The 14,459-nt window shown below is 46.8% G+C and overlaps 1 protein-coding gene across 3 annotated transcripts in view; it reads left to right on the forward strand.

Annotated features, from left to right (window-relative positions):
- USP3 (ubiquitin specific peptidase 3) overlaps nt 1–14,459 on the forward strand; it is a 290,965-nt gene that overhangs the window by 16,011 nt on the left and 260,495 nt on the right. The window contains exon 1 of one of the 3 annotated variants that reach the window (XM_085643679.1): nt 12,597–12,723. The exons of 1 other annotated variant lie outside the window; for it this stretch is intronic. In XM_085643679.1, the coding sequence (XP_085499805.1) occupies nt 12,686–12,723 (38 nt within the window). In that variant the 5' untranslated portion in view covers nt 12,597–12,685. Of the gene's footprint in view, nt 1–12,596; nt 12,724–13,205; nt 13,320–14,459 lie in introns of those variants that run through there. One more of the 3 variants, XM_085643680.1, reaches the window with a different exon arrangement.

Below are 14,459 nucleotides of genomic sequence, written 5' to 3' on the forward strand. Positions count from 1 at the left end.
CCAATTTACTCTACCCCACTCTAACTTACCCCTCTCCAATCTGGCCCAATCAACTCTACTCCAATCTGTCATACCCCACACTACCCAACTTCTAACTACCCTACTCCAAACGACCCCACTCCAATCTAGCCCACTCCAATATATCCCACTCCACTCCAATATGCCCCACTCCATTCCAATATATCCTACTCCAATCCACCAACTATACCACACTCCAATCTTCCCCATCTCCAATTTACCCCAATGTACTCCACTCTACCCCACCCACTCCAGTCTATGCCACTCCAGTCTACCCCAGTCTGCTCTACTCCATTCCACCCCAATGCCCTGCAATTAATCCCACTCCACCCCACTCCTTTCTTTCCCAGTGTTCCCCAATTCACTCTACTCTACCCTAACGTATCCTGATCTGTCCTCTCGAATCTAGCCCACTCCACTCTACCCCACCTCACTCCAATTGACCCCAATGTATCCCACTCCAATCTACCCCATGTATCCCACTCCAATCTACTCCACTCTACCACATCAATCTATCCCATTCCAATCTACCACACTCCATTCCACTTCAGTTTCCCCCACTCAACTCCAATCTATCTCGCTCTACCCCACTTCAATCTACACCACTCCAGTCTAACTCACTTTACCCAATCGACCCCACTACAATCTACCCTATTTTACCCCAGTCTATCGCACTACAATCTACCCCACTCCACACTACTAACTTTTAGCCATGCTGTACAGCAGCCACTCTGGCGTACATACAACATTGCTAAAACACAGTGGCAAAGCCAATAGCCCGGCCATAGGCGAGACCTATTGGTTTTGCTAATGCTTGTCTTCTCTGTAGCTAATTGTTTATGTCATGATCATACATGGCTATGCAAGGAGAGTAGAATTGCATGGCTGGTACATGTGAGAAAATGTCCCTTTTTGTGTGGTCACCTTCAATTTTTGGTGGATTGCGTTGCTGGGATTTAGCCTCTGCACTTTGAGGCGCCGCCATCCAGTGCCCAGTGTATGTGCTTCATAGCATGTAACAATTGGCTTTATCTCCGATGGGCATATTTAACTCTTCTGTAATCCCATAGTATATGGTGTAGGATATTCACCAATGGCATAGAAAGTTGAATGTAATGTGTGGATGGCAGCACTTATTTTGCCATCCACCAGTGTGACAAGGAATACATGGCTTCATGCCTACCTATGTAGCTTGACATCTGCAGTTTAAACCTGCAGTCTCGCCTGCAGAAATATTCATATTGACCTCTCAGTAGGCCTGGTAACCCACAAGGTATGGTGCCTAGTAGTTGAAAATGGTACACGTAGAATTATGTTGGCATGCCTCTGCAGTGACAAGCCCTCCAAAATCTATTTTTATTGTGGGTAGAAACCTCTAAATGTCCTATGGGGAAAAACAGAGTGCAGATTAATCTATTCATTTTGCTATCTGGGATTTGGGACAGGCTAAAGAAAAGTATCCAAATGATATTTTTTAATATGTATTAAAAATTCAATCCGTAGTGGTTAGATTTTTAATAACTATTTAGGAAAAGTAACTTTAAGAAAGTTAACTTTTCCCTGTCTGCAGTTCCTGCAGGATAATTTGCATTAGCTGCCAGCAGCTGCCTCTGCCAATGCTTGACAATAATGAGTTGTGAAAAATCCTAGAGCAGGATAGTGGCGTGGGCATGTTGGGCAGGATGAATTGGATACAAGGTATGTGACATCTATCCGCACAGGAAGAACATCTGGGAGGGTTTAGGACTTTAATTTACTTCAAAGGGCGAGGACTACCCATTCATAGGATAGTGTAAGGTGAAAGTCTGGGGGCGAAGGCTACACTGTAGTCAGCCTGGCCTCATCCCAGCAGAAGGGAGAGTTGCTCCTAGAACCAGTTTGATATAACTTAGAAGGAGGAGCCTGCTTATTTCCCTAGACACACCTCTGGGTGGACACTTGCTCTCCTGCCATAGCGGAAGGGATCTGACATCTTGGATTTGCCTTAAAATAGTGCATGCTTAGAGAGTTTGCAGTAAGGCAAAAAGAATGTGCTGTAAAAGTGGGTAGGGGTTTCCCCCGGAAACCTTCTGCCCATTGGTACCCAGGAGGTACAAAAGAAGCTCCAGTTGGTGCAAAATTCTGCCGCCCGGCTCCTATGAAATGTCCCTAGGAGATCTTCCATCTCTCCTTTTCTGCGGGACTTACATTGGCTGTGTATAGAGAGCCGCATTAAATTCAAGGCGCTCTGCTTTATGTTCAAAATCAAACAGGGCCTGGCACCTCTGTATCTGCGATCACTTGTTTATCCTTATGTCCCTTCCCGGTCCCTCAGATCAGCATCTCAGGGTAACTATGTGATCCCTAGATTTAGATTGGTTAGAATGGGCGGTCGCTCCTTCTCCCATCTCCCATCCCGCTCCTAAGCTCTGGAACTCTCTTCCTGTCTCTTTGAAATTGGAACCTACTTTCATAAAGTTCCGTAGGGACCTGAAAACCTGGCTCTTCCCTCAATGAATAGCTATCTCAGTTTTTGGCCATTACCATCCTTGGCGCCGGGAGACCCCATGGTGGGTAGCTGTGCGCCGTTATAAATTCCACTACAATACAATACAATACAATTGGTTAGAAGCAAATGGGGGTGTGCAGGTGCCACCCCCGACTGCTGTTTACTGAGCTATAGAAAAATTGACCCCACACCAACTCCTCAGAACACATTCTGGACCTGCGTAAGAACATAAGAGAACTAAACCTTCTGCCTGAAACTTGTGAGGAGACCTCATGGGTGGACCTGCTCCAACTTCTACCTAGAACAAAGAAGTGAACTCTAAGGGTCAGGTGGCTATAGGTGACCTCCTGTGTGGCAACAGGGACATTAGAAGCTGCAAGAGGCCTTTTATTTTAGATTCACCATTTGCAGCTTGAAGAGGACTGGACCTTGCTAGTGGCCCCTGCAGGAGGGAGTTCTGACTCCTGAGTGCTTTACCTGAGATCCTGGCAGCCTCAAGAGTGCCCAGAAGGATTCTCTCTGAAAAATGTGAAATTAGTAACATTTTGGAGTTCCAGACTGCTGTGGGACCAGTCAATCCACTGAGGGTGTGTCCTCACTGGATAAGAAAATCAGGTTGGCTCTCTTTGGAGCTTTTCGCCTCCTGAAAATCCAGTTCAGCAGACCCACGTGTTAAGTCGTTCCTACTTTGGTGCTACATTCCTGGATAAAGACTGCTACCTTTCCCAGCTGAAGGAACCTGAGATCTAAAAAATAGACTAATTCCGATGGTAGAGATCTTGACCAGGTGAAGGCGTAAAAAGTAGCCCCCCCAACGCTTGGACTTGGGCGGCTGTGAAATTTGAATTTCTCCCATTCTGAGCTGTTCCCACCAAAACCGTTGTCTTCAGCAGGACCTCGTCCAGCGGCTTTCCGACTTTGCCCTTTAGGTTGAACTGCCTCCCCCGGACCTGCAAACAGCTGGTGAGGAGCACCACTTGGTGAGAGGGTGCTGAGGACCAGGTGGAACTGACGTGCCCTGTTGGCTCACACTATCCCCTCCCATCCCTCATACTGCAGAGACTGCTGTGGCCTACCAGTCAGCGCTGCGGGAGCCCACCAGGAGAATGCCATGAGACTTGAAATTGTCGGGCCCCCTGTGAGGGGCTCTGCGGCCCTTTGTGACTTGTGGTGTTCTGGGTGCTGGTGTGCGCCACCTTCTGAGGCTGCAGCGTGACAAATGGGCCCCCAGCTGCTTTAAAGGGGTCCTGGATGTGAGGTGACATGGTGTTGTGACCCACCTTTTGCCTGCTGACCTGAAGACTGAGCTTGTTGCGACCTACCTGAGCCCACCAAAGAAGACAGCTGGGCTGCACTGTGAAGAGTGCCTGCGCTGCACCTGTGTTCACTGTAAAGGCTATCCTATGGCTTGCAGAACTTATAGCCGTGGTGGCAAGGACTCCCTGTGGTGTAATGTTCATTTACCGGGAGGTCGTGGAGGATGGTGAATGGTGTCTGAGAGACAACTGCTGCCTGTGAGATTGTCGCTACCCAATAATGCATTAAGGTGAGGCCACTATGACTGCGGGCCCTCTGGGTCTTTGGGTTCCATTATGGGAAAGGCTGAGGTGAGACAAACCAAGTTGCAGTTTGGGACCAAGAAGGTGGCCAAAACACACCATACTGCAGAAGCCACTACCTCTCGAGACCCCTCACCGGAGCCGGGAATGGACATAAGCACCCTAATGCTCCATATCCAAAAAAGCCTACCTCAATAGACACCAAGATTGATCCTATCACCACCTGAGTAGACAAATTGACCAATGCCATAGCTAGGCATTGTTGCGGCATAGAACTGCATCTCCCAGCTGGATGATGACACTACAGGCCATACCGAGAAACTCCTAGATATGGGGATGGTGCTCAGCATCATCAAAGCAAAGAATGAAGACTTATGGCCTGATTTCGATTTTGGTAGATTGGTTACTTCGTCACCATTGTGACAGATATCCCGTTCACCAAAATATAAATACCATTGTATCCTGTGGGATTTATATTTCGGCCGACGGGATATCCGCCAAGATCTAAATCAAGCCCTTAAAGGCCAGATCTCGCAGAAACAACTTGCACATAGGGATCACCCTGAATCCACTGCTATGGGCAATATGGTGGACTACATTGAGACCTTACTCAAAACGCTCCTGGGAGCAGACCAATTGTCACCCTTTTCATGGTGGAACGGGCGCACCGGTCTTTGGGCCCTCGGATCCTGTCTGGGACACCACCACGCCCAATAATTGCCTGGCTGTTCAACTACCGGGACTGAGACGCCACCCTGAGACTCGCCTTAGAAAAACAGGATCTTAACTAAGAGAGCACGAAGATTTCGATCTTTCCCCAACTGCTGTGCAGGAAGCATCTTGCAAATAAATGCACTTAAAACGTAAGCTGTGTTTGGCTGTAGTACAATATGCCAAGCCCTGTCCAGCACACTTGAAAATCACGCATGGTGGGAAATTCCACCTTTTCACTACACCTCAAAATGCTGAGCTGTTCCAGAAACTCATCAAAGATAATCGTATACCTTCGCGGAAAGGGTCGCGAGTGCAGGGCGGTGAGGACAGTGACTCAGAATGAGCTCATTATTGCCGAGGTGACTGTGACAAGCTCTGGATTTCTTCTGAACCGACTGATCCAAACTACCTGCTAGGACTATCCTACGCAAAAAAAACAAAAAAAACAGTTGATGGACAGAATGCAGAACAATGTCATACATTCACCCCAGTACAGAGATCTGGGCCTAAATCCATCGTGGTTTTGCTCACCATGCCATTCCAGTTTGAACCCAGCCATATGCAAATCAGTCTTGACCCTGTGCCTCATGGGAACAGTCCAGCCCGCACTGCCAAGCCAGGTCCTCCTTGGACTGGAAACACGCATCCTAGGACCGGTTTCCGGGTTTCACCCCTCTTCAGCCAGGATAGCTTGATTCCAGTGGCATGGCCGTGTCTTAACTGGGGTGAGCGAAAGAATTATGATGAATTAAACACAGATCAGTTGACTGGGGGTGAGTGTTTGAGTTGCTCAATCGCTCTGTCCAACATCCCCTTTGGTATCGCTTTGTTCGCCATAAGTTGACATGGTATGCCCAGACGTGGGTCCCTTGCTCACTTTGCCACTGGATTCAAGATAGCGTGGCTGATGTGGGTTATGAACCCGAAACCGATTCCAGGATGCTTGTTTCCGGTCCAGGGAAGACATGGATTGGCAGGTCGGGCTGGACTGTTCCCATGAGGCACAAGGTCAGACTGATTTGCATATGGCCATGTCTGAACTGGGGTGGTGGAGTGAGCTAAAGAATGGTGATGGATTAAACCCAGATCAGTTGACTGGGGGTGAGTGTTCAAGCGCTCAGTCCAACATCCCCTTTGGTATCGCTTTGGGACTTTCCTACTGCACCTGTTATGAATGACTGCCTCTGATTTATCATTCCAATTATTTAGCTGGCAGACAATCCCACGATAGTGGAGTTGTTCAGCCGGCCACCTGGACTCCCCCTAGGGGTGACCCCACTTTTGTACGCATATCTTAACGTTTTGAGAGGTTTTTATTGTTTGTTGGGTTTGACAAAGGGATGAACGGTGTTTTTTTTCCGGGTGTATCCACTGACAGGTTGGGGGTTACTGGTGTGAGAGGGATATTTATGTTTTGCATGACAAGCACACCACTTACAACTTGGTCACTGTACTCACACGGCATATGGCGCTTATGGCTTCCGTATGTGGTAGACTTACCCTGCACATCAGACACGGGGCCTTCATCCCCTTATTTATGCACTACTTAACCGCGCTGTCTGAGGTCGAGACTTCACTGACTCTCTTTCTCTCTGTTTATTGGCCTGGAATGTGAGAGGACTTAATAACCCTTGTAAACCCCAGCAAGTGCTAGCATACCTTGACCGTCACAAAATTAGCCCACCTCGCACCACACTCCTGTGCTTCCTTTTCGTCCTGTTGGGGCGCACACCACTCCTTTCCAATTACTCTTCTTATGCCCGGGGGACAGCCATCCTCCATAAACGAGGTGTCCCCTATCGCTTATTGCATGAGGACAACAACCCTCAAAGCCGCTTAAATATGCTACAGGTGATACTAGGTGGTAAACATATTACGCTGATTAACTCCTACTCCCCTAACACTGATGTCTTAGGCTTTGTTAGACGACTAGGGACAAGATGTCAGGTCCTTGTGCCCTACACTATACTCTGTGGAGAGAGTTTTCAACTTGGTCCTCAGTAGGCATCTTGATAGTTCCAAAGCTGCCACCCGCATGCATCAGACGACTGCATTCCTTAAAATACTCACTACGCATGACATGAAAGACCTCTGGCGAACCCCCTTCCCCACTCGTACTGAGGGGACATATGTCTCTACAGCCCACATATCATGTGCACACTAATGTCCAGGTACACCGGACATATGTGGGTGGGTGACGTACGTTGGCCATCTCCCTAGCACTGTGCCTGACCAGTTGCGCTGACAATACACACACCTTTTCCCAAATGCCGCACTTTCACATGGCGCCTCTCTCAACTCTCCTTACTCAACACATTAATCACAGAAGAGGAGTGGGTTGATATCTAGCAGTACTTTAGGGCTAATCAGGGGTCAATGCAGTCTATTGGAATAGTGTAGGAAGCGTACAAAGCGTACATTCGAAGTATATTCTTAGCAAAACAGCACGGTGTATGCAAGAAACTTCGAGCCAGCCTTGACCGGCTTGAACAGGAACTACTAACTTTAGAACCCGCCTACTAGGCTTCACCATCCACTGCAGTTCTTGAAGAAATTAGAAGCAAACAAACGGAGTTCTCGGACATAGCCGAACAGGAAGTGGTCATTCACATTAGTATGAGAGGTCAAGGGCCTATTGCAAGATAGAGTGATCCAGCCAGACCTTGGCTATACTCTTGCGCTCCAGACCGACATATTCAAGCCATCACACACCTAACGAAAGGGGATGGTACTATAATATACAAGGCCCCTGATTTATTACTGGAACTATTTGACTATTACACTGCTTTGTATGATTCCCATACCACGCCACAGAGCGAGGAGTCCACACAATACTTTGACCAGGTCGATTTGGCCTGGGTGGAAGGGCAGCACCGACGCCTCCTCGAGGAGTCCATTTCCATTGAGAAGGTCTGATCAGGTATAGGCATGCTCCCTATGTGCAAAGCACCAGGAGGAGATGGGTTTCCGGCTAAATTTTATCAATGTTGCACAACATCACTGGCCCCACAACTCCTGCAGGTGTATGACGAAGCAATCGAGCAGGAAGCTCTCCAACCACCTCCGTCTCCCCTCCACAGTGTGGGATTCTATCCATATCAAGTTACTAAAACCTGTTAAACCGTCAGATAACCCTGACTGGTATTGACCACTATCACTTATAAATCTAGAGGCAAAGATCTCACCCTTCTGATGCCAGCTCTGGTCCTCCCGTACTAGGAGGGGTTTATACCAGGCAGGTCTACGGCACATAATGTGTGAACCCTTTTTGTATTTCTGCACCAGTTCAAACCCATGCAGGAGGCAGTGGTGATCCTTTTGGACTCCACCAACCCTTCGGCTCTCTGGAGTGGCCTTACCTCTTTGCGGAACTTGTGAGGCTAGGCATCCCACAGCAGTTTATATGATGGGTGAAATTATTGTATACTCTCCCAACTGTGTGTGTGTATATAGAGATATATAAAGAAACTCTCCAATACCCATAGAGAGGACACGAAATGCACCCAACTGCAAGCAATTCCTTTATTAAGCCAGGATACAAACACGGGTGTGCCTCCCCGACGCGTTTCAGTCTTAACACCTTAATCATGGGTTCCAGCGGAAACAAACAATTTTACGAAAGCAGCTGACGTTGTTTTATACCTGCTGAAGGACAACCAATAGAAAACGTTCTCAATGCATGCTGGTTCCCACTGCATTGTGGTTAAGATGGTACAACAACGTCCTTTTAATTACATATTCTGGTATGCAGCCGCTTTTCAGAAAATGAAAAATCATTTTATCTCCATTCTTTCAAAGCCCAAGTGGGTTCACCTTATTTGTGTCCTTTAAAAAACAATTTCCTCCAGCTAGCAGTCCCAATGTCACCATGTATTCACAGCAATGCGGGCCCTCTACGCAGTTCATCTGCGATGGCTCCAGCCATGTGTCCTGGCTTAATAAAGGAATTGCTTGCAGTTGGGTGCATTTCGTGTCCTCTCTATGGGTATTGGAGAGTTTCTTTTCATAAATTGACGCCGTAGCCCAACTGCGCCTGCAAGTGCACCACCTCGAGAATATTGGTTCTGTGCCGCCAGGAGAAAGACGGGTGGCTGGAGCCATAGCAGATGAACTGCGTAGAGGGCCCGCATTGCTGTGAATACATGGTGACATTGGGACTGCTAGCTGGAGGAAATTGTTTTTTAAAGGACACAAATAAGGTGAACCCACTTGGGCTTTGAAAGAATGGAGATAAAATGATTTTTCATTTTTTGAAAAGCGGCTGCATACCAGAATATGTAATTAAAAGGACGTTGTTGTACCATCTTAACCACAATGCAGTGGGAACCAGCATGCATTGAGAACGTTTTCTATTGGTTGTCCTTCAGCAGGTATAAAACAACGTCAGCTGCTTTCGTAAAATTGTTTGTTGCCGCTGGAACCCATGATTAAGGTGTTAAGACTGAAACGCGTCGGGGAGAAACACCCGTGTTTGTGTCCTGGCTTAATAAAGGAATTGCTTGCAGTTGGGTGCATTTCGTGTCCTCTCTATGGGTATTGGAGAGTTTCTTTTCATATATATATACACACACACACACACACAGTTGGGAGAGTATACAATAATTTCACCCATCATATAAACTGCTGTGGGATGCCTAGCCTCACAAGTTCCGCAAAGAGGTAAGGCCACTCCAGAGAGCCGAAGGGTTGGTGGAGTCCAAAAGGATCACCACTGCCTCCTGCATGGGTTTGAAGTGGTATATATATATATATTATATATATATATATATATATATATATATATATATATACACACTCCAATACCCATAGAGAGGTTTATACCAGGCAGGTCTACAGCACATAATGTGTGAACCCTATTTGTATTTCTGCACCACTTCAAACCCATGCAGGAGGCAGTGGTGATCCTTTTGGACTCCACTTAATTTCCACGATGATATATATTTTCGTGGAAATTAAGTGAGCTATTGCCCAGAGTCACATGGTGCTGAGCTGATCTGCTGCCGGGGATCGAACCGTGAGCCCTGTGCTCCAAAGTCAGCTGCCCTGGCCGCTGCACCACACCTCTACACATGGGTGTGGCCACTTATCGGAGCCCTTCCCCATTGAATGGGACACCAGACAGGACTGCCCACTGTCCTGGCCTCGATGCCCCCGTCCTGTACCAATACGGCAGCTGCATAGGCAGGGGGGTTTGGCATCCTCCCCCGGGAACCTAGGATTGTCCCTGTGTGCGGACAACACCACCCTGTACTTGACAGACCTGGCCCGCAACTTCACCCCTGTTATCCGAGAACACAACTTGTTTTGCGCTGTTTCAGGGGTATCTATAAACTGGAACAAGTTCATAATATGCCCACTCACCAGCTATGACCCCACAAACACAAGACTTTCCACTTCCTTGGACAACGCAGTCTTTTAAGTATCTGGGAGTCTGGATACACCGTGAGAAAGACGTTGTGATCTGAGAAAACTACGGGACTACCATGACACTCATTGAGGAGTGCGTTGCCCGTTGGAAGTCCCTTCCACTCTCCATGATGGGACAAATTGCGGTGATAAAAATGTTAGTCTGCATAAACTCCTTTACCTATTTACCTACATCCCCATTCCCCTCTCACCAAACATTTCATTGCCATCCTCAAATCACAACTAATTACACTAATCTGGATGGGACGACAACCCAGGTAGGCATGAATCGGAAGCAGACCAGGAGGTTACATCTGCACATCTAGCGGCAGTTAGACAAACAAGGCAACATCATGAGAGGCGGCCATATTAAAGTCAGGCTGTGTGAGTGCAACGAAGATCACGAACTTACATCTGCACATCTAGCGGCAGGAAGACTAATAAGGCAACGTGCTGAGTGGCGTCCATATTAAGGTCAGGCTGTGTGAGCGCGACAGAGCTAATAATAAGAGAAGAGCTGGCATGAAACTGACCAGGCACATGCAGTTCCATATGAGAGGGGGGCCGCGTCGAGAGCTGTCTACTAAGCGTGCAAGTGCTGTGCAGGAAAAAGATTAAAAAAAGAAAGTTCTGTTTCAAAAGCTGATTAAAATAGTACTTGGACCTCCCGAGACTGAGAAGCACACAAAGAAAACAACAGGAAATGGGGTGCTACAGCCAATAGAAACGGAGGAAAAGTAAGGGGTAGCATGAAAACCATTGAAAAGCGAGAGGATGGGATCTAAGCCCCGTTTAAGATTTATATTTAAGACAATAGATTTCACAAGCACAGCGCAAGGCCTGTGCAGGTGAAACCTAAAGAAGCATTGACAAAGCCAACAGGTTTGGATGTTTTATAAGTTAGTGTTTCTTCATTGATTTGGCGATATTTTGTGTGAGACATTGGGGTTGGGTGAGTGGGAGTACATCAGAATGAATGAAGGATGAATGAAAGAATGGATCATAGAGTGTTTGGTAAATTAATGTGTGAGTGGTTGAATACAGAGTAAATAGATGGCTGGATATACGGGTGAGTATGTGAATGTATATAGGAAAGATCTCTTTCTACTGCTGTGCTGCTGCGACTACTTGCTAGCAAGGACCAATCCATCCCACGGTGAGCAGCCCTTCTGCAGGAGGCCCTTGGAAGAGTAAATGAAGCAATGGAACCAGAGATAGCTTCACCAAACGCTCACACTTGGGTAAAAAAAAACACAGAAAGCAGGCAGCCTAGTCACAGTTGGTTGCCATTGAAAGACGACAGCCTGTAAGGTAGGCTTATCCAACGAGTAGCTCGTGAGCTGCTGGTAGCAGTCCAGCTAACTGCAAGTAGCTCTCCTGTGTGCAGCACAGCCTACTAAATTATAAGCTTTTGCTTGGCTGAATTAATATGTATAATAACAATTGGTGCGCAATCAAGACGAAAATGTATGTATTTTCTGAACTCATAAGACAGCATTTTGGAAAAAATACTCCGTTCCTAAAATATATTTTATAGTTGATATTTGAAAAATCATGTGGCTTTAGGCAGACTTAAAATTAATACCATAAACCCAGGGGCATTGGGTTATGTATTAACCATGTACAAGCATTTGAAATTGACAAATTGTTTTTTACATTTCTGCTGGAAACTCTGCCTGATGCACTCGGATGATCACTGCTACTAACCTTGGGGAGAGGAGTTGGCCTAACGGCTAGGGCGGTCGACCTCTAATCTGGGGAACTGGGTTAGAGTCTCGGCAATGACGCTGAACATCCTGTGATTCTAGGCAAGTCACTTAATCTCCCCGTGCCTAAGAAAAATGAATGTGTCCTCATGTAATGCAACTGGTGCTATGTAAAGTGCTCTGATACCCGATTCGGGTCAAGTTTGCGCTATATAAAACTCAGTAAAATTTAAAAAACAGAAAAAGTAATTACCATGCGTATGGTGGCCTCTCATGTATGCTTGTCTGGTGTGGTTAGTATTACAACACTAATAATAATAGTACCTCTGGATGGTTTTCATTGAACATCAGTACCTTTTGTAACAGAAAAGGACAGAGGCCCCTGCTGTACGGTTTTCCTTTTTTGACGCTGTGCTGGCTGGTCAGATTAGCCTTTCACGATCAATTTCCTTTTGAGTTTCGGGACCAGGCATACCTACCGTGGTTGTATAGATGATTTTCTTGTTTCATATTTGTAAGATACCAGTGGCTACTGTGTAGCTCTGCAGATGCTCTCCTTTTAGTCAAAACAAGTGTCATGGTTCATCTGTTGTCACCCCTTCCGTCTCACCTGGTTGCCTGTGTGCGTTTGAGTCTGCTCATGCGGGACGCGATCTCCTCACTTCCGGTGTCTGCCAATTAGCGGTCCAGCCTTTTTGCCGGAACCGCCATGGCGTCACCAGCGCTTCCGGGGAAATCCGCTTATCAGCTGCGGTTTTCCCCCGGTACGGCGCTTCGTATTATCGCCAGCCCCGATGCCTGATGCCTGCAATTGCTTCAGACGCTGCTCCAGGTAACTTCTGCCTGCCGCGCTGGAGCGCTTTAAGTTCTGCTCATATTTGATAACCGCGCTGGAGCCCTAGACTGTGTTTGTGATACTGCTGCGCTGGAGCGCTAGACTGTGTTTGTGATACTGCCGCGCTGGAGCGCTTTTTGTTGTTTGCCCGTGACTTTTTCTAAACCGCGCTGGAGCGCTAGACTGTACACTCGTGACTGTGTTTACCCGCGCTGAAGCGCTAGTTCTTTCACCTGCCTCACAGCATTGGAGCGTCTGTGTTGAGGCCGGTAACTTTCTCCTATCCCGCTTAGCACCAGTACTCGCTGCCATACCTGTAGTGCTGGTGAACTTGTTTGTTCCTCTGCCTTGCACCTTGTCTCATCGTGTAGGAAATCCTTTACTTTTGTATATAGCGCAGGAGCGCTTCGGGTGTTTCTTTTCTGACCTTACCCTTACCGCGCTGGACCGCCTGATTTTTTGGGGTCATGTATATATTCGCGCAGGAGCGCTTATTGATTTCATTTACATAGCGCAGGTGCGCTAGCTGCTTAGCAAGATGTTCAGTTCCTTCTCCTTTGATGGTAGCATACCTTCTGATGTCTACACAGAAGGTAAACGCTGTCTCCCACATGAGTGTATGTTTGTGAGTGGTTGCAGGTTTGTTGTGTTGATGGTAACAGGTGTTCCCTTGTCTTCCTGTCCAGCTGGTGCCCACGGTTCTTCTGAACAGAGGGACGTCCACTACTCCGTCCTGACATCACCCTGACCTTTTTAGCTACCATCCCCACTCCCATCTTCATCCTAGTTTGTTGTCAGATCTAGAGTGGGGTAAGGTGGGCGTGGGGGCGATAGCTCATGTCGTCTCTGTGAGATCTCTCCGGCAGGAACAGGTAACTTGTGGGGTTCCCGACAAAAGCCAAGTGACCAACACAGAGTTAAAAAATGAAAAGCCCAACACTCTCTGCAACCTATGAAGTCTAGTTTTAAAGGAGACACAAATAAGCGCGTATATTTTGAAAGCTGGTTTGAATTAGCCGTATGTTCAGTTAAACTCGATTGCACAGCAAGGACTGCTAAGAGTATTATGAACATTGGGCCTCATGAACTGAACACACAATAAGATTCAACAAGCATTGGCAAATCCAATCGGTTTCGCCTTTTGGATTTGCCAATGCATAACTATTGGCTCTGCTAATGATGTTAATTTTTTTTTTTTTTTTTTTTTTAATTACAAATGCTGATCAGCATTAGGAAAAAAACATATACAATGATGCATATGCGCACATGTGCACTTAGCACCATGATGCTACTGTGGAACAGCATCATTATATATATATATATATATATATATATATATATATATACACACGTATGCATCATTACGCTGAGCTGCTCTAGCATCATCCTGTTTAAGTGAGCATGCACTACTTGGCCCAGCATGGATCTCATTCGTCCATGGCACTGGTGACCCCTTCGAAGTCCCTGGTTTGGTGCTGTCCATTAGGCACACAGGGATACAGTCTTGAACAATTCTGAGAATTCCTCTCTGTAAAAAACACATACCCTACACCTACTCTCTCTGTATTATGCATCCGTATCTAATTGAGCAGCAGAAAGATACAAGTTCATGTAAAGTAAACAGATAGCCTACTCTTGAGCAGGATTAGCACACCCAGGGCATTAGTGCCTAGAAACGATTACTAGTAGATGTAGCTTTTTAAGCACACAAAACATAGCGCAGGACAACCTCT

The sequence above is a fragment of the Triturus cristatus genome, chromosome 3_1 (assembly GCF_964204655.1).
Source record: "Triturus cristatus chromosome 3_1, aTriCri1.1, whole genome shotgun sequence".
Classification (NCBI taxonomy): Eukaryota; Metazoa; Chordata; class Amphibia; order Caudata; family Salamandridae; genus Triturus; species Triturus cristatus.